We start from the raw sequence: 21,770 nt of genomic DNA, 5'->3' as shown, positions 1-21,770 counted from the left end.
ACATCAATTTATCTTATTTGTACTCCAAATTAATCTGCCCTCTATAAAGTTAACATTATAATAACTACAAAATGGAAAAGAGTTGTAATTCAGAAGTAAATTAGTAGTCTGCCTAAATTTGGAAAACTAGCAAGAGTAGAGCCAGTCTAGGTCAGTCTTTTGACACACAGTGCAATGTTATTCCCACTAGATACCACACTACTTTTTATAATTTTACAATAGTTTTAAATTCTGTTATGCCTTTGTTCACAATGCCACAGACTTAACAAATATAACTGTCTGGTATTTAATATGTTCTAAATTCATACTGAAATTTCATCACTAGTACTGTTATTCTGAGAGATGTGCATCTTACTTTGATACCTTTGATTATCTCCATAAAGCTTAAGTGGTACTACACCTTTGTATTAGAAACATTTTTTAATGTATCGACAAAAAATTCAAACAGCAGCATTTATTTCAGTGAGGGCTAACATCCTAAGAGAAGGAACACTCTGATCTACATATTCAGGGTGGACATAACACAACACTGTAATGTGTATAGTGGCCTGGTAATCAACCTTGTACACTGACTCTGTCAAAAAAATGCTGAGAGATTATGCTAAAAGACTATAATGTAGTCAGTATCTACAATAAGGAAAGACATATTAGAAGATGCATAAACTGATGCGTACTGTTGTGAAAATACAGTCATCCTCAACACATGAAATTCACATATGCTAAAATTTTTTAAATCATAATAGATTTACTCCCTCCTTCCAAATGTAAACTGTATGACACATAGTAGCAGCTCAATAAGTACTGAATGGATGAAGTAACTTAATTTATAGTCTTATTTAAACACATCCCTGTCTCCAAAGGGCTTACATTATAGTAAAGGAAGACAGATACATAAAAACTAAGTACAATAATATGTAACAGTTTCTATACAAGTACATACAGGTACAACAAGTACACAGTGGAGGAAGAGTCCATTCTTCCTGTTAGAGGTCAGGATGGATTTACAGAGGTGAGAAACACTATTAAGTAAGTAAAAAAGTTCAGCTCATATCATTAGAAATAATAAATGAAGAATATATGAAACCCTAACACAAAGCTTTACAAATCATTTTTCCCAAGTGGCATACTATAAACAGATGTTCAAATATCAAAATATAACTACCAAATAAAAATAATATACTATAAAAATAAGCAGTCAGTAGAGTGGTGCACAGAGAACTTTATAAAGTCTATTTTTCAAATATGAATATGTTAACACATCAACATTTGCATTCATTTTAAAGAAGCCCTAAGTCAGTATTGTTCAATAGAAATATAAAGCAAGCCACATACATAATAAAGTAAAAAGAAACAGATAAAATCCATTTTAATAAAACATTTTATTTTATTCAGTATATCCAAAATATTAAATTTTTGACACAAAATCAATACAAAAATATTCATATTTTACACTACTTTTTCACACTAAATCTTTAAAATCCAGTGTATATTTTATACTTACTACACATTTCAATTCAGACTAGTCACAAGTGCTCAAAAGTCACATGTGGCCAGCGGCTACCACAGTGAATAATGAATAGTGCAGCTGTAGGTCATATCCTTAAAATTCCTCCCAAATTAACAACTATGCTAGAATAATATGATGAAAGCTATACATGTGATGCAACAATCCAGACACACTGTTCCAGAAGACCAGCCAAAATTAGATAAGACGTTTAAAATAATAAAAGCAATAATGTTATACTTTTTTTATTTTTTTTAATTATACTTTAAGTTTTAGGGTACATGTGCACAATGTGCAGGTTTGTTACATATGTATACATGTGAATGTTATACTTTCCTTTTGTGAAAGTATTTCATTATCAGAGACTCATAAAAACAAATAGTTTCATTCTAATTCCAACCCATTTTTCTTTCAATTCAGACTCTTGCCATCAGTCATCCACAGAGGAGGCAGCATTGTGATACTTATTGCAAAGTTGGTAAAAAGACTGATTAAAGGAAATGACTGGGAGCAAATTTTTAAAAAAAGAAACTGTAACTGAAAAACTATATTCTTTCACATTTTACCACCAATAAGAATCTCTTTTTACTAACAAAGAACATTTTAAACCATTTATTTCATCATTCAACAAATACTAAGAGACTACTACCAATAGGAACTTTTCTAGGCAACAGAAATAAAGCCCTCATGGAGCTTCATTCTACCAGTACTAACAGGCAAAAGACCAACAAAACACATACACTCACACACACACACACACACACACACACACACACACTCACAAAGATAAGAGCTATAGAAAACAATAAAAGAGGGAAAAGTCACAGGAAGTGGCAAAAATGAAGTCACAATTTTTAAATAGGATCGTTAGAGTAGGCTTACCCGAAAAGGAGACAGTTGAGCAAAGACATAAAGGGAGGTGAAAGAATGAGTAATAAGGAGAGCTAAACAGTGAAAAAAAAATCTTGTGTCCTCAATAAGATAACCTAAAAATATACTAATAAACAATAACTGATACATTCACAATGTAGGTTTGTTTTACTTACTGGAGGATTGATTTCATATAACTCTTTGTTTTTAGCAATTGTGTCATTTATCTTCTTCTGCATATGAGAGATGTGTTGTTCATATGAGCCATCATTAGGAGTCTTCCCAGCAATCTGAATACCACCAGGAGTTGGTAAAGCTGCTAAATACACACCTGTGGCAGACTTGTAAAAAATAATGGGGAAATAATCAGAAAAAATATCTACAGAATAACAGTCCTTAAGTTTTCATATTTAAGAATGTGGTCAACAGCTGGGTGCAGTGGCTCACACCTGTAATCCCAGTACTTTGGGAGGCCGAGGCGGGCAGATCACTTGAGGTCAGGAGTTTGAGACCAGCCTGGCCAACAAGGTGAAACCCCGTCTCTCCTAAAAATACAAAAATTAGCCAGGTGTAGTGGTGTGTGCCCATAATCCCTGCTACTCAGGAGGGTGAGGCAGGACAATCACTTGAACCCGGGAGGCAGAGGTTGCAGTGAGTCAGGATCATGCCTCTGCACTCCAGCCTGGGCAACAGAGCAAGACTCTGTCTCAAAAAAAGAAAAAAAGGGAAAAAAAAAACCAAGAATGTGGTCTTTGCTCATTAGGAAGAATATAATCAGCATCAGGGTATACATAGGACATCTCTGGAAAGGCACACAAAAACAACTGGTAACAAGCGTTGGTTTCTTTTGGGGAGGACCCTGGGTAGGTGGGAGACAGTTACAAAATGGGGATTTACTTTTCACTGCATACCCAATTATATTTTTTATGTTTCTACCTCACAATTTTTTTTTTTTTTTTTGAGACGAAGTCCCACTCTTTCACCCAGGCTGGAGTGTAGTGGCGTGATCTTGGCTCACTGCAACCTCCAACTCCTGGGTTCAAGCGATTCTTCTGCCTCAGCCTCCTGAGTAGCTAGGATTACAGGTGCCCACCACCACACTCAGCTAATTTTTGTATTTTTAGTAGAGATGGGTTTTCACCATGTTGGCCAGGCTGGTCTCCAACTCCTGACCTCAATTGATCCGCCTGCCTTGGCCTCCTAAAGTGCTGGGATTACGGGCCTGAGCCACTGGGCCCGGACCTACCTCATAATTAAAAAAAAATACAATTAAAAATAGCAAAAAAAAAATTAAAGGTTGCTAAAAAATAAATTTTTCATGAATGAGCAGATGCTCTATCTTTAAAGGTGGCAAAAGTGAAGAGGAAACTTTTGCAAGGCAAGAGACTGAAATTCAGAAAGGACAGGGAACTTACTCAAGCCAAGTCAATAAATGTGGACAAACGATTTGAACTGAGTGTTTCTCACTCTAAAACCCAAACGCATTTCACTATATTGCCCTACCTTCCTAATTAGCAGAGAAAAGTGTTTATTAGATACAGATTTATTTTAAATATCTAATTAAATTACTATTTAATATCTGACTCTGAAACAGTACTATATTTCATTAGTACTGGAAAACTATTATGGGAAATACAAAACAAGGTAATATTTATATATATCCTTATGAGCACTTACGTGTAAATATGCTAATATAAGCAAAGCAAAAAAAATAGAAGCATAAACATCAAATTGTTAACATCAAAGGAGTGGAATGGGAAAGAGAAAAGAATTCTTTTAACTCTAGATATTTGTTATTGTTATTTTTTAAATTAATCAACTGCCAATTTTGTGAACACCAATCCTAAAAAGGGATTGATGAAGAAATCTGCATAGTAGATAAAACTGTTCCTCAAGAGTGCTTACTCCTGGTTTGTTCATTAGTGTCCATCACTGTATACATGCCCCAATCTCTAATATTCAACCAGGGAACCCCCTTCTCTATGCCATATGAAGCCTTAGCCCACCACCTCTAATGTGTTTTAGCTCCACTCATTAACGAAGCAACAGCCTTGAACGGCTGAGAACACACACTCTGGCATCAGAGAGGCCTGATTTGAAATCCATTTCTAACACATGTAACCACATCACTTTACAGTCTCAACCTATCACAGCACACATTTTCTCCTCCTGTAAAGTGAAGATAATATCACATTCCTTCTAGAATAGCACAGTGCCAGACACCTCGTCGGCACTCATCAGAGATCACCTAAGAAAGAAGCTACTCTTGAGAACTTAGGATTTAAGTGCACAAACTATAACAAAGCACAAAGATGAAATGTTAAACAGTGGTAGTTAATAGCACTAGTGATCAAGAAGGAAAGAAAAGATTAGTATGAATCAGAAAAGCAATATTTGAGGCAAGTCTTGAATTACATCAGTGTCATAAACTAGTTTCCTGGGGCTCAACCATCAAAAATGTTTGTTATAGCTAGCAAAATGTTTTTTAAACCCCTCAATTTGAATCCAGCTCTTAATTGACATGCATAGGCACCCACCAATCATTACAGTCTTGCATCAAGCACAAATTATACATTTATGTAATGTCCTCACTAGGCATACAAATTTTTAGACCACTGAATTAAAATAACCACTTTTCCCCAAGTTACTCTAAGTATAAAAGAAAATTTTTTTTTTTTTTTAAAGACAGGGTCTCTCGCTCTGTCAGCCAGGCTGGAGTGCAGTGGCACAATCACGGCTCACTGCAGCCTCAAGCTCCCAGGCTCAGCTGATTCTCCCATCTCAGCCTCCCAAGTTGCTGGGACTACAGGCACAAGCAGCCACGCCTGGGTAATTTTTGTATTTTTAGTAGAGATGGGGTTTCACCCTGTTGCCCAGACTGGTCTCAGACTCCTAGGCTTGAACGATCTGCCCACCTCAGCCTCTCAAAGTGCTGGGATTACAGGCATGAGTCACCATGCCCAGCCTATGTATCAAATATTTTAATATGAACCAAGTTACCTAATTATTACAAATTTCTGTCGTTAGAAAACTGTAATACCTAATTAGTTTATCATCATCATACAATTATCCTCTACATACAAAACTTTACATTTTTGCTCTTACAGAAAGATGAAACAGGAAACAAATGTGCATTTGACCTACAAATGTATAGAGACAAAAAAGTCAAATTCTATAAATTTCTTAAAATTAAATGTCTATGCACTCTCAAAAAGATGGCAAGAGAATTCAAATTTGAAAACTGCCAATAACACAGCCAAAATGCTGGTTAGCAAAGTACCTAGAAAATGAGAGAATCTCCATAAACGTGGTTCATCAGATTCCATATGATCAATACACTTTTTGCAGGCACCTGGTTCTCTGAGTCCTACACTACTTATAGAGGCAGCACTGGCTTTCCTCATTAACATCTTTCCAGTCAGAATTTATTTGCTAACAAGCCAAAATGAACATTAAGCTGAGACACAGCTTTTTCTTGTCTCATATTTCATCGGCACTTAAGAAACACACCTTTTTTTTTTTTTTTTTTTTTTTTTTTTTTGAGACAGAGCCTCACTCTGTTGCCTTGGTTGGAGTGCAGTGATGTGATCAGGGCTCACTGCAGCCTCAACCTCCCAGGACTCAATTAATCCTCCCACTTAAGCTTCCTGCCAGCACACCTGGTTAATTTTTAGTTTTTTTATTTTTTTTATTATTTTTTTTTTATAGAGACAGTGGTCTCACCCAGGCTGGTCTAACTTCTGGGCTCAAGTGATCCTCCCACCTCAGCCGCCCAAAGTGTTGGAATTATGGGTGTGAGCCAACGCGCCTGGCCAGAAACACCTGTATTTTATTACACATTCTACCACTGGCCACAGGTGCACATTTATGATAAAGTTTAACTGTCTGTCCAATAGTGTCTCACACGTTTTGCTTTATCTTCTCCATCAAAACTAAAGATTAATCCACATCCTGGGGTAATTTTGCTCCACCCACCAAGGGACATTTGGCAATTTCTGAAGACATTCTTGTGTGTCACAAGTGGGGGGATGCTACTAGCTTATAGTGGGGAATTGCCATGGATGCTGCTAAGCGTCCTACAATGCCCAACTCAGTTCCCTGCAACAAAGAGGTATCCTGCCCTAGTACTGAGATGGAGGAACCCTGTTTTAGCAATATGTAAACAATAATAAAGTCCAGAAAAACTGTGGCCAACTTATTAAGCAAGCGACAAATGATAATTTTTAGAAATAGAATTATTAAAGTTGTGATCACAGTCCCTTTAAAATATGTGAAAACCTATCACCAGATTTTTCACTTCTTAAAATGTCCTCGTCCCATAAAGGTCTTAATGTCAAAGTCTTTAGATAAGCCTTTGAAAAGACTATTTGAATCACATAACATAGAATCTACTATAATTAAGGAAATCATAAAACAAAACCAAAAACATCTAAACTTACCGCTAAGCCCATCAACATATTTTCACCCACTGTGATCTGAATTCTTAGTCCAAACAAAGCATTCATTCCTTTGAGTTTTAGTTTATTCATTAGCTGAGTATGCACTTCATATTCCATAAATGGCAAGAGATTACTGATAGCTGTAGCATTTGCTTCTGCCTGTGCTTTCTTTTTTAAGCGACATAACCTGTAAAGGAAAATAAGTCAGTGAACAGTATTCTTGGTACCACCTTTAAAAATGTCCAAATTTTAAAACTTGCTAAAAGTGTGCTGAATAAAACATTTACTTGTTTCTAATGGGCTTACTGAGTTATATCAATAATCTTTTCTGCTTTTTGTCATTCTATAAACTTGCACTAAAAATCCTATTTCATAACAGGTACAAAAAAATAGGAAGAATGAATAAGACCTAGTATTTGATAGCACAACAGGGTGTCTACAGTCAATAATAATTTAATTGTACAAGTTAAAATAACTAAAAGAGTGTAACAGGACTGTTTCTAACACAAAGGATAAATGCTTGAGGGGATGGATACCCCATCTTCCATGATGTGATTATTATGTATTGCATGCCTGTATCAAAGTATCTCATGTACCCTATAAATATATACACCTGTTTACCCACAAAAATTAAATATTTTAAAGAATCATATTTCAATAAAGAAAAATAAAAAATCTCAAAATCTCTAAAAATTAAATAATGACCAAAATCACTAGAGAATATCATTTAAAATCTTAGGTTTTATAACTGCATGTGTTCGATATAAACAGAAAGCAGAAGAAAATGTTACTCATTAAAAAAAATACAAAAGTCACTTGAGCATCTACTTCATGCCACATAGGCTACATTCAAAGGACAGTAATTAGACTAATAGATTATTTCTCAACAGTAGCAATGAAAGCCAGAAGACAGTGGTGAAAGAGTACTTCAATGTGCTGTAAAGAAATAGCTGCCAGCGCAAAATATTTTTTAAAGATAAAAGTAAAATAAACACATTTTTCAGACAGACAAAAAAAATAGCTCACCACCAGCAGACCATCAAAAGAAATACTAAAGCGTACATTTAAGGCAAAAGGAAAACAATCCCAAACGGAAGGTCTAAGATTCAATAGGGAAAAAAATAAATGGATTAGAAATACATTTTATAAGAAAAATCAATGGACTTTGTAATAAATTTGATGTGGGGAGGTTGAGAAAGAGGATAGTGCCAAAGAATACCAAATTTGGCATGAAGAACTGGATAGAGAAAGGTACCATTCATTAAAACAGAGAAGGCTAATAAGAAAAGTGAAGAAAATCAGCAGTTCAATGTGGAACGCGTATGAGATGCCTATGGCTTATCAAAATGGGGTATGAAGTAGACAGGTATAAGTCTAAAACTCAAAAGAAAGGTCTGGACTAGAGTTACAAATTTGGGAGTCACAGACACATAGATCTATATAAGTTGATGAGTTCAACTAAGGAGAGAGCTTTGGGCAGAGGGTCCAAACCCATGGCTCTCAAGGATCAAGAAATGAGAAGTCATCAAGGAGGCTGAAGATTATACATAAAGGTAGGAAAACATAGAAGGTGTAGCATCATGAAGTCAAAGGAATTTCAAGGCGAAAATAATTAATGGTGTCACTATTGCTGAGATGTCAGAACTAAGATGAGGACAGAAGTACCTGATGGATTTGGTAACCTGGCAGCTGTTGTCATGAGTTCCCCAATTAGGATTTCCTACTCCAGTGCATTTTAAAAGGAACTCTTACCAGCTAATTAAAGCAGTAAAAGAAACACTTCATGGCACTATTCTTTAAAAGAAAAAAAGAAAGTCAACTTCTAAAATGTGTTACATATTGAATGTAATTGAAGCAATCTATACTTAGTCACATCCCTAGCCTTTGGCAGGTTAATAATTCCCAAAATGACAAATATTTGTGTAGAATTTAAAGTTAAAAACTGCTTTTGTACACAAACATATTTGAGTTTTACACGGAGGGTTTTTTTTTTTTACATGCAATAAAATACAGAGTTCCAATAGAATTGTCCAGTTTGTGCAGGATCAAACAGGTAGGAAACAGTAAAGCTGACACTTAAAAATAGGTTTATGGCTCCCTATCTCATACTTCTTCAGGGACACCGAGTGTTGTTTTCACAAACATACCTTGCTTGAATAAGACAACCTTTTCCAATAACTGTTGCATCTGTTGGGAGGTCTATAGTTGTAAACAGAACATCAGGAACTTTTTGTTTCCTGCAGTTATAGCAATATGTGAGATGAGCTGGAAATGGCATATTCAGTTCATCATATGGTATATGACAAAATCCACAACGTGTAGGCAAATTTTCTTCAAGCCTATATAAATAAATAAAAAAAGAAGATATTCTTTAAAAATGTACAAATTTTTTCAAAAATAATTATGTAACTGATATTACATACACAGTACTTGTATACGAACTATCCAACTTCTACTGCTGTAGGCTACAAAAGTACCACTGAGACTGATAAGAATTAAAAACGACCATGAAATCAGAACCATACATTTTTCCTATGAGAGAAAAGACTTACCAATTGCAAAGTCATTTTGCACCAATTTATTTCTTTGATGACTTACCACCTGACAAACATCACTATCACCCCAAAGTTTTTTCTCTGGGATACAACATTTTTAAAAAATGGTTAGATGATAATGATGACATTTTTCCCACTGGCTGACAAATATAACCACAAAAAAAATTCCCAAAGAAAAAAATATTTTGGTTACCAGAGGCTGGGAAGGGTAGTGGCAGGCTGGAGGGAAGGTGGGGATGGCTAATGGGTACAAAAAAAATAGAAAGAATGAATAAGACCTAGCGTTTGATAGCACAACAAGGTGACTATAATTGATAATTTAATTGTACATTTTCATGTACCCTATAAATATATACAGCTACTAGGTACCCCCCAAAATTAAAAAAAATCCAAGTGTAATAATTTTTTAATTTAATGTAAAAAAGTATTAAAAAAGAAAAATAGTAAGTCAAAAACAGGCATACTCTAAGATTTCTAATTTCCTATGATAGTTTTAACTTTTTTGAAAAACCAAAACATCTATTTCATAAAGTCATACTAAGCACTAAGTAGCAGGCCTCATGTTTGAATTTCAGTTTGTTTGAATCCGAAGCCAATGTGTTATAAGGGGGTACAAAAGGATGAAAACTGAAGCAATTTTTAACTAAACAGCTCACACAAATTTCAATATTAGTGGTATACATAAGGCATAAAAATAAAAGTATTAAAATTTATGAAAGCATTTAAAATATGAAATGTACACAGGGATTATCCCTGAATAGTGAGATCATAAGGAATCTTCTCTTCCTTCTACTCTCCTACATTCTCCAAATTTTTTTGATTCATTTTAAAAATTTAATGAAGAAAACAAGTACTTTGCAACTAAGCATTATACGAGTCAAATGCAGATAGCTATCAAAACATTTCTAAAATAACCAAAGTTATTACACTTAAGTCCCGTTAAGTCCTGGTTTTCCTAATACACATCTTATATTCAAATTTCTCTATGGGATGGGTTACTTAATAAAGTGAGAATCCTGTATTTAGGATCCCTAAGTTTTGACCTGCTACTTATCCTGTCTTTTTAAAACCAGGCTTGAATGGGAAAAAAAAAAAAAACACTGCAAAGCACACTCTGAAGCTTTTGCTTAAGGGACAGCTCTACTTCAGCCCGTTCACTGTGGTCACTCATTCCCAGCTACTACACTGCTCTTGTATCGTTGGTTCCTGATGACTGACATGCACTCTAGTTTGTTCAGGAAAGTATAGAGGTGAAGCTTTAATCCTAATCCACATAGTTTCCTTTCCCCATATCAGTGCCAGAGCATTAGCAGAACCAGTATTTCTACATAAGGGAAAACTAATGAATTCATTTTAAACCAACTTCTTATAAGCCAAGACAAGGCATTAGCTATCAGTCATGACTTCAAATAAATACAACTGCTGAGGACTAGCACGTTGCATTTTTTCAACCACAGGTATAACCTGTGCATTTAGGTTATTTTATTTTCATTCAGGAAAATACTCAATATAATTAAACATCTGCTCTCTAACATCCTATACAAATGAATGGCTGATGATTTTAGAATCACTGACAGTTTGGTTTAAAGACAGAAGCTCATTTAATTTATTGTTTTTAATAGAATATCTCTTAAATGACATTTTAAGGAAATGCCAAGAATGTTGGTAGAACTAGAGTGTGTAGTGTAAGAAAAAGACGCAAAATTTAAGCCTTCCTTAAACTGCAGAATTAACTTGTGAATGGCAATTATTACTCAATATTGTGATAAAGAGACAACAGAGCCCTCAGAAATAATGCCACACATCTACAACTATCTGATCTTTGACAAACCTGACAAAAACAAGAAATGGGGAAAGGATTCCCTATTTAATAAATGCTGCTGGGAAAACCGGCTAGCCATATGTAGAAAGCTGAAACTGGATCCCTTCCTTACACCTTAGACAAAAATTAATTCAAGATGGATTAAAGACTTCAATGTTAGACCTAAAACCATAAAAACCCTAGAAGAAAACCTAGGCAATAACATTCAGGACATAGGCATGGACAAGGACTTCATGTCTAAAACACCAAAAGCAATGGCAACAAAAGCCAAAATTGACAAATGGGATCTAATTAAACTAAAGAGCTTCTGCACAGCAAAAGCAACTACCATCAGAGTGAACAGGCAACCTACAGAATGGGAGAAAAATTTTGCAATCTATCCATCTGACAAAGGGCTAATATCCAGAATCTACAAAGAACTGAAACAAATTTACAAGAAAAAAACAACTCCATCAAAAAGTGGGTGAAGGATATGAACAGACATTTCTCAAAAGAAGACATTTATGCAGCCAAAAGAGACATGAAAAAATGCTCATCATCACTGGCCATCAGAGAAATGCAAATCAAAACCATGATGAGATACCATCTCCACCAGTTAGAATGGCGATCATTAAAAAGTCAGGAAACAACAGGTGCTGGAGAGGATGTGGAGAAATAGGAACACTTTTACACTGTTGGTGGGAATGTAAACTAGTTCAACCATTGTGGAAGTCAGTGTGGCGATTCCTCAGGGATCTAGAACGAGAAATACCATTTGAGCCAGCCATCCCATTACTGGGTATATACCCAAAGGACTATAAATCATGCTGCTATAAAGACACATGCACACGTATGTTTATTGCGGCACTATTCACAATAGCAAAGACTTGGAACCAACCCAAATGTCCAACAGTGATAGAATGGATTAAGAAAATGTGGCACCTAGACACCATGGAATACTATGCAGCCATAAAAAAGGATGAGTTCATGTCCTTTGTAGGGACATGGATGAAGCTGGAAACCATCATTCTCAGCAAACTATCGCAAGGACAAAAAACCAAACACCGCACGTTCTCACTCATAGGTGGGAATGAGAACACATGGACACAGGAAGGGGAACATCACACATCAGGGCCTGTTGTGGGGTAGGGGGAGGGGGGAGGGATAGCATTAGGAGATAAACCTAATGTTAAATGACAAGTTAATGGGTGCAGCACATCAACATGGCACAGGTATACATATGTAACAAACCTGCATGTTGTGCACATGTACCCTAAAACTTAAAGTATAATTAAAAAAAAAAAAAAGAAATAGCAAACAAATGAGGATAAGAATTTCTATAGGCAGCATAGTGAATTAGATGAAAAATGACAGCTGACTTCAAGGCAAGACGTAGGAAATCTTACAAAGCATATAAGAATTTGAAAAGGATGGCAATCTAGCATCATTTGATATAGGAACTCTCCAAATTTTTTCTATTAAGCAATAATAATTTTATAGCAGAAAGAAAAGACATTTTCCTTGTTTTTTTCTTTTTTTTTTTTTTTACAACTAGGGGTGGCACCTATTGTATTGAACTACTATATAAGAGAATGTATTGTATTCGTCCAAGCCACAATACAGAAAAAAACCAAGCTACATGAAAAAGGTCATTTGTTAAATTAGGCTTCCTATCAACTTAAGAATGAAATCTACAGACGTGTAAGAACTATATTGTATCACTGGTACAACTCACTGACAAAGAGAGTTTCCTCAATAGAATATTCTAATTATTTAGTGTGCTTCAAAATGCCCCACCTTCACTTTCCTATTTACAATGACCTTTAAGGCTCTGGAATTTATAATAGTCAATATCCATTTTAATACTGACAAAAGAAACTGACCAAGTTCCTCTAGTGAATACCAGAACTAGAATATCTTAGTTATAAATGTGTGCAAGTTTATACTAAACTTGACAAGATACAGAATTTTTTTGCTTTTTTTTTTTTTTTAAATAGAGTCTCACTCTGTTGCCCAGGTTAGAGAACAGTGGTGCCATCTTGGCTCACTGCAACCTCCACCTCCCAGGCTCAAGCAATCAATTCTTCTGCCTCAGCCTCCTGAGTAGCTGGGATTACAGGCACCCACCATCACACCAGGCTAATTTTTGTATTTTTAGTGGAGACGGGGTTTCACCATGTTGGCCAGGCTGGTCTCAAACTCCTGACCTCAAGTGATCCACCCACCTCAGCCTCACAAAGTGCTAGGATTACAGGCGTGAGCCACCGCACTTGGCCTTTGCTTCCTTTCTTAATATATACTTAATATACTAATACTGGGGAGGGGAGAAGTAAATGGGCACACTGTGGCATAAGGGGTAATTAAAATCTGTATTATCCAGGTAGACTCTGGTACCAAACTAATAGTTTATATATGTGTATATATATATATTTAAATATACAGTCACCCTTCCGTATCCATGGGTTTGGCATGTATGGATTCAACCAATCACAGGTTGAAAATAGGAAAACAATAAAAAATCCCACAAAATTCCAAAAAGCAAAACGTGAATTTGCCACATGCTCAGCATTACACTGAATCCATGAAAATGAAATGATGAACAGGTATTATATCAGGTATTATAAATAATCTAGAGATTATTTAAAGTATAGGGGAGAATGTGCATAGGTTACATGCAAATACTATACCATTTTATATAAAGGACTTGAGCATCTGCAGGTTTTGGTATCTGCAAGGGGTCCTGGAACCAATTCCCTATGGACACGGAAGGACCATATATATTATATCTACAGATAATTTTGATAAAATGCAGTACTTTTACTATTTTGTAAATTAAGAATTGTTTTTTATAAAAATTGTTTCATAACCTCTTTCTGTTTTTGGAGGTGAGACACAGGGAAATGAAAGGAAGTGAAAGATCCAAAGATTATTTCTATATCATGACAAAGCAAAAAAAAATGGACACTTGAAATTCTTCAACTGGTAATCATACATGTCACTTATCAAGACACTAGAAGCAACAATGTGTGCCATATAGTGCAGAATCCAATACTCCTCTGTTACTATGGGTTAGTTAAAAATTAGTGAAGTGCTTGGTCCTGATTTCTACACTGTACCCCTGTAAGCCACCCTACGGAGAAGAATTATCCCAACTCTGAGAAAAAAAGTCGACCTCTCCCTTCTCTGCCCTTATAGAAAATAAGCCAGGCTGCCATGACAACCTCTGTTCCAAACAGCCTTCCACGGTGCCATCCTGCAGAAATCTAGGATTCAGTACAGCCGCTGTGCCAGATGCAGATAAAATGCAGACCTCTTCACTATAAAGGAAAAAACACAAACAAGTTAACATTTTTCAGACAGTATAACTTTGGGAAATGCTAAATATCAAAATAATTATAACAGTGACAATTTAAGTTCAAGTTAGACTCTACTAAATATTAAATAATATTTACGAGGTTTACCTCCTAAACCTAGCCTAGAAAACAGAAGTAACTTTATTTGAATGGAGGGCAAGAATTCTTCATAAATTAAAAACTGAAAAAAGATAAAAGTATTAATATTAAAGACAGTAACTTCATTTAAAATATGGCAAGGCTGAAAGAATGAAATGTTTCAAAATATAAGCAGTAATAAATTGTATTGCTGAATCTAGCATTAATCAATGAAACTATATTAAAATACTCTTTAAATGTATATGAAGTTTTATTAAAATTATTCTAAAAGCACAACTATGTAAATATCTCTATATAGGTGATTTATATAGCTTAATCTAAATTTAAATCATTATAAAGGTTTTTGAAACAATATACAAAATATACTAAATGAAGCTTAAACTACATCATCATATAACAGAAAACTGATATTCAAAATAATTTTTAAATTATTATATGTCACCCAATTTGAAAGCTAAAAAATTAAACAATCAACATAATTACTGAATGAGATCACCTAAACAAATGAGAAAAGCAGCAACCTAGGGATGAACTGCTGAAAACCAGGTATAAATAAAACCCAGAAATAAAATACAACAGAAGCCTAAGAGAACAAGGAAGGAATGGCCACTTGAACTGTAAATAAAATAAAGGAAGACCAGGCTTAAAGTGTAGGTAGGAATTAAGGATGTCAGAAGGAATAACATGAAACCACTGATGTCTTCGAATCAAGAAGTTATAAGAGCAAAAGTGCATTTCAGAGAGTTTAATCCAGTAACAGAAAGTAGCATGGGCTGGAACAGAAAAGATTAGTAAAAATTTAAACACATAGATGTTTTTGAGGTCTAGAAAGGACCTCTGTCAGATGACATCTGTCAGATGAACTCAAACTTCTAGGTAAATTAACCGAATTCATTTGCAGACTCCTCCATCTGTGACCTATCATCAGCCATCCTGAGTCTACATCCTGTGGCCTTCTTTTTTTTGCTACTCTTTTAAGTGTTGAATGCATCTTGTAAGCTTTGAAACCTCTCCTTATGCCTCTTCTTTTTATTTATATAATTCATATTCATCCCCCAAAATCCAACTCAAGCATCAGTTACTTCATTGACATTTTCTTCCAATTCTACTTTGAGCTTTCAGCCCTCTAGGATCCCAAAGCATCCTATATCTCAATCTTAAAATTTATTTTACATCATAATTATCCAGTAGAATGTAAATGTGATACCAAGAACTATGCCTTCTAAAACCATATCTCTGGCCGGGTGTGGTGGCTTACGCCTGTAATCCCAGCACTTTGGGAGGCCGAGGTGGACAGATCACGAGGTCAGGAGTTCGAGATCAGCCTGACCAACATGGTGAAACCCCATCTCTACTAAAAATATGAAAATTAGCCAGACAGGAAGGCCGGCACCTGTAATCCCAGCTACTAAGGAGGCTAAGGTGGGAGAATCACTTGAACCCGGGAGGTGGAGGTTGCAGTGAGCCAAAATCACACCATTGCACTCTAGCCTGAGTGAAAGAGTGAAACTCTATCTCAAAAAAAAAAAAACGACAACAAAAAACATTTTTCTAAGGCCTCAAAGTTTATGACATTAAATCCATCAATGTGGCAAGACAACTAGGGAGTAAGGCAAGACAAGCTTGACAAAGTTAGTAGTTAACAAGGGTAGAACAGCTACTATGGCAATAAACAGTCTAGGAGTATAACACATGATCTGCAAAGGAAAAGAAAAGCCCACAGAAGATTAAATAATATGGCTCTGTAATGCCCACATTTACTACAGTTTAATTCTTTCCCTAACAATAAGGATCACCACAAGAGCAGAGGATCTAACAGTAAGAATTACCTAAGAATAGATGGTAGAAAAATAAGATAGCAGAAGGTTAAACAGTTTCTAGATGATATCAACTGTAAACTTCTGAAGGGGCTGAAAGTAGGGTTTAAGGATGGCAAAAGAACAAGAAAAGCCAGAAAGTAAGTAAGGAGCTGAGAAAACAACTGGTTAAGGTAAGGGTCAAAACAAACTAGATATAAAAGAGCAAATGATATTGGTAGAAAAACGTTAAGTTGTGATCTGAGAGTAAAATTTTATAGTTTCAAAATTTTAAGGTGGAACAGTTTCAAGTGATACTGAGGTCCAAAATATGGTTGAAAGTTAAGTGGGGTCAGACGACTTGAGAATAAGAAACTATAATGCCAGCTGCTAGAATGAACATAATCATATGTAACTGGAGGAGAGAGCAGCGAAGTAACTAAGAAAGGCAGACGAATGCTTTGGAAGTAGATAATGGAACAGTAGCGTGGCATGTACTTTAAAGGAGGAGATTGTTCAAATGAAGGGAAGGAGAAAAAGGAATTGAGAACCAAGAGTATGAAAGCCCCTTCCTAATTTATCAGTATTAGGAAGAATGATTTGTTAGCAAGAAACGTTACATTACAGTAGGTAAAAGGAGGCAGAACGAGTTTATGGACAAACTTTAAAGACACATGGCAATTCGTTTACAGTAGATCAAGGGTTCCAAAGGTTCCAGTGGAAGAAGTTGATACAGTTACATACTAAAGGAAGCCTAGAGTTAATATTTGCTGTGTGCCAGTATTATATTCTCATTTAATCACTGATGTAAATGATTAATTGATCTGTGGTATCATCTCCATTTTAATGTACAAATTGAGGCTCAGAAGAGTTAAATAACTTTCTCAAAGTTACACAGTCATTAACTGGCAAAGACGGCATATAAACCTTAATCTAATGTACTCCAAGGCCCATGCTCCTGAACACTTCGCTATTCTCTTTTATTTGCATGAAGCTTTTCCCCTTTCAGATGGCAGTCTAAATTAGTGTCTGGAAAATCAAGTTGTTATTATCATTTACCAGATGCTAGTTGATTCACTGTAGCCCACTACAGCATGACAGCCTAATGCTTTAGCATGTGATTTTATTTCTTGTCTGATTTCTGCCCACCATGCATCTCGAGTTTCTGGTTCATCTGAAAAATAAATTTTAAATCAGTTTATTACTCAATAGCACATTATATATATGAACATGAAATGTTTAAAATAAACATACTATGGGAAGTAAAGAAGTTTTATTCTATAATGGATTTTTAAACTTCCCATCTTTAAAATGCTACTTCTCAAAAGGCATAAGATTTAACCTTTTAAACTCAATTGCTGGAAAACAAATCACCTATCTGTATTTGCTTTATTACTTTAACAGATATCTATAGGAATATATGATTAGATATAATTTTAAATGTAGACCCAGAGTTTCCAAATTCTAATCTTAGCTATGATTAGAATTTTAGAATTAGACTAAGAGGATATTCTACATCTCACTTCATTGAGTGAACACCTTATGTGTTATATCCATAAATTTAACTTTAATTCTGATTTCATTTCTTGGTACCTATTTTTTATAACTCACTATATTGTGGGTTCTTTCCAAGGCAAAGAATTGTCAATGTTAAAAGAGAGAAAGCCATCTGTAAGCCATCCTTCTACAGAGATGTGGGTCTTTAGGCAAAACACAAGAAATTAGAGACTAATTTAAAAAAAAAAGAAAGAAAGCAAACACACTTAAAATATTAACACAAATAATTTGGTGATGTATATAAGGAAAAATTTCAGATATAACACTCCATGTATTGGTCTGTAATTTTAAAAAATGATTTAGAGTCACAGAATTGTATTTTATTACCAGAGAAGTCCAATATTGCTTGTAATGGAGCACTATAAATGAAGTATCTGTCATACATATTTCCTAATCACTTGCATTTAGCTGCAAACTACTGGTGACAGCAGCTGCAAATTATAGTAACATTTTATGTACAATGTGTTAAAAACAGAAAGTCTATAATTAGCATATCATAATTTATTTCTTTTTGTGGCCAATTCTCATTTGGGAATAACTTGAGATAGAAAAAAAAATCAACTCTAGATAGAATGCTAAGCTCTCATTGTAATTTTTCCATATAAAAGCCACTATTAAATCTAAAAACCAAAAAATCCAAAGTTTCTATTTTTGAATTGCAGTATATATCCAATTTTCAAAATATGTTTTTCAAAATTAGTAGAATAAGTAGAATTATACTCACTAGTAAAATAGTGAAGACAGCAAAGTAAAGAAAGGTTAAGAGGCGTGTTATAGCTCACATTCCTATGATGAAATTTTTGTCTCCTCCACAGGGAGGAGGATCAGCAAAAGGGAGAAATAAGGAGATAAAAGCCAGAACTACAAATGATGCCAGCCAGTTCTTGAATTAAAGTTTTGGTTCCAAGACAAAGCTACCTTAAAACTTTCTTTCAGAAGAAAGAAATGCAGAATTCAGGAAACTGAGAAAGACATCAAAGTAGAAGATAAAATAAGGAAGAGAAATAGAAAAGACTCCAATATGGTATTAGCAATCAATGTTATAAATTAAGAAATGTGTGAACAATTAAGTGAACCTATTTTACACAAATACTACTTGTGTTAAAGAATTTCTTCATATTCCCAAATGAAATGTATATAGTAGCAGCAAAAATACACTTCCAAATCCATACTCTCTTTTTTTCTAAGACATACACACTTACGGACCAATCTGAACATCCATTTAACATCATCCTTTCCTAAAAGAGAATTTTTCTATCATAAGATGAACTATTATTCAAGTGGTTGCTCTAATCTATTAAATGACTATGATTCTGAGAAAATAATTGTCACAACTATAGAAATGTATTTCAGTTTAGAAAATACCTATTTTCCCAAAAAATTGCATGAAATAAAATTCTAACTTTTCTTAAACTCACTAATAAAACCTACTGTTTACTTTTTAAACCATTCTAGAAGTTTAAAATATTATTTTCTAAAGCAAATAATTATGTACTATGTTTTTATAAGATTTTTCTCACATTGGGTTTGCCTTCATCTGTACCACAAGTAATACATGGTAGCTTTACTGTTTTAAAAATGAATTTTACAGAAAGTAATCCATAAACAGTGTTTTAAAAATTAATAAAAAATGCAGGAAGCTACTTAAGTTCTACATATATTTATTTTTAAAACGCCAACATGTCTAAATGGGAAAGTATGTTATAACAATTCCTATGAGATACCACATAGAATACAAAGTTCATTTACGTTAAACTTACCTTAGTATAACACATAAAATAATCAAATAATTAAACCAAACACTATGAAATAAGTGGCTGATTCAAAAAACAAACGAACAAAAAAAAAAAAGCTGAATGCAGCGCAAGTGGAGCATTCATATTCTTCTGACAAATTCACAAGCAGCCTTTATTTTAACACATGAGCCACACAATTGCACATGAGGATGCCATTATTGTATTTAATAAGTATTTACAAGTTTAATACAAAGCTAAAGAGTTACATAACATGGGAGCTAAGGAAGCAAATGGCATATGTCCACACTCCAGAAAACTTCTTAAATTTGGTTTTTGGCTAAAGCAAAAGCTCAAAGAACGAAGGGTTTGCAAAGCAGATTCAGCATACAGAAGCCAGAAACAGTGGATATTTTGGCGCATGCTTGGATCAGGTGACAGTACAGACTGAAAACTATGGCAGCTCACTGAAATGGTTACAAGAAAGTAATGGCCCTAGATTCTAGGTGAAAGCAAGGCAAGCATACAGTAGGGAGCACTTAATCACAAACTGGTAATTATATTAACAATTATCTACAACTGTAAGCAAGAGACTAAAGGAAAAATTTTTGGCTACTAAATTTAGGGGGCATTTAATTAAAACAAAATTAAGATTAATTTGTTTAACAGTAAAGAAAAGTTAAATTTATCTCCAAAGCTTATTTTATACTCATGCCAGACATGAGCTAGAGAATCTTCAAGCAGTAATTATGATTCAGCCTATCCTATTACCAATAAAAATTCAGAGATATCACAGTATTTAATCCCTATAATAGAATGTTTAAGGTTTAAAAACTGATAACTACAGTCTTATAGGAATGTATTGTGTTTTCCTAAAAGAAACACACTAATGAATTGGAATTATTTTATTCATCCTAAAAAGTACAAAATTGAGGATACTATACTAACATAAAAGCAAACAGAGTCTGGCTTAAAATTTTGTGGCAACTATACATGTGACACATGAAATGATACAATTTAGTTATCTGAAGGATATACAGCTGAGATGTGAGGTCATTTAATAAACATTAAATAAACATTTCAAAGATGTTAAGAAACAAACCTCTTCACCTTAAACACATTTCTTCTGATAATCCACAGAATTATTTACAATTATAAAAGTTATTATTTTAGGAAAATTTAAAATTTAATTATATACAAATTAATATATTTTTATATACAAATTATATATTTTATATGTAAGTTTAACATACAAGTTATATTTTATACTATTTTATGTTTTTCTTCTATGGGTCAAAACTCTTCGTAGATAATATCACAAATCTTTTAATATATCCTTTTAATTGCAGGCATGAACTGAGCTCTAAATCAATCCTCACTGATGTCTGTTTTAGGGGTAATGTCAGCACACTTAGGTTGACATCAGAATTCATTAATTTTTACTACGTTACATTCCTAGAGCATGGCCACAGCTCGATATCTTGCCATCTTTTTAACATTTTGTTTCTGAAGTGCAGGTGAAACTGGTAAAATTCTAAAACGGCAGTTTATATATCAGAAAATAACAATGTGAACAACTCAACATAATACGCTCTTATTAAACTCAACCTCTTTGAGATTTTAGGCTATCATACACTTGGCAATTAAGAAATACCAACTACCTGAAATGTTAAGTTCAGTTCATTTTTATATAGCTCTGGGAGAGAATAACTCTGCCTTGCAGATTCTTTTAATATGGTTAAAAGAAAAAAGAAATTATTCTAATGTTTTAAAACAGAGTGACTATAGTTACCAACATTGTACTGTATATGTCAAAACAGCTACCCGAGAGAACTTGAAATGTTCCCAACACTTAGAAATGATAAATACTCAAGGTGATGGATACTCCAAATACCCTGATTTGGTCATTATTCTATGCATGTAACAAAATAAAACATGTACCCCATAAATACAAACATATATTATATACCAATAAAAATTATTTTTAAAATGGACAGTTATTCAATCTAATTTATAAATCAACAAAAGGAGATAAAATGTTAGGTTGGATCAAATAAAGGTTA

At 34.2% G+C, this 21,770-nt stretch overlaps 1 protein-coding gene across 22 annotated transcripts in view; it reads right to left on the bottom strand.

Annotated features, from left to right (window-relative positions):
* Positions 1-21,770, bottom strand: part of C2CD5 (C2 calcium dependent domain containing 5) — a 96,126-nt gene that overhangs the window by 27,253 nt on the left and 47,103 nt on the right. For all 22 annotated transcript variants that reach the window (XM_019039167.4, XM_055358440.2, XM_019039164.4 and 19 more), the window contains 5 exons: positions 17,477-17,591; positions 14,391-14,486; positions 8,961-9,152; positions 6,814-7,000; positions 2,551-2,715 (listed from right to left, as the gene is read on the bottom strand). In XM_019039167.4, the coding sequence (XP_018894712.1) occupies positions 2,551-2,715; positions 6,814-7,000; positions 8,961-9,152; positions 14,391-14,486; positions 17,477-17,591 (755 nt within the window). The remainder of the gene's footprint in view (positions 1-2,550; positions 2,716-6,813; positions 7,001-8,960; positions 9,153-14,390; positions 14,487-17,476; positions 17,592-21,770) is intronic.

The sequence above is a fragment of the Gorilla gorilla genome, chromosome 10 (assembly GCF_029281585.2).
Source record: "Gorilla gorilla gorilla isolate KB3781 chromosome 10, NHGRI_mGorGor1-v2.1_pri, whole genome shotgun sequence".
NCBI lineage: Eukaryota > Metazoa > Chordata > Mammalia > Primates > Hominidae > Gorilla > Gorilla gorilla.
Note: the sequence above shows the minus strand (reverse complement) of the source record. Positions and strands in the feature narration are given on the sequence as shown.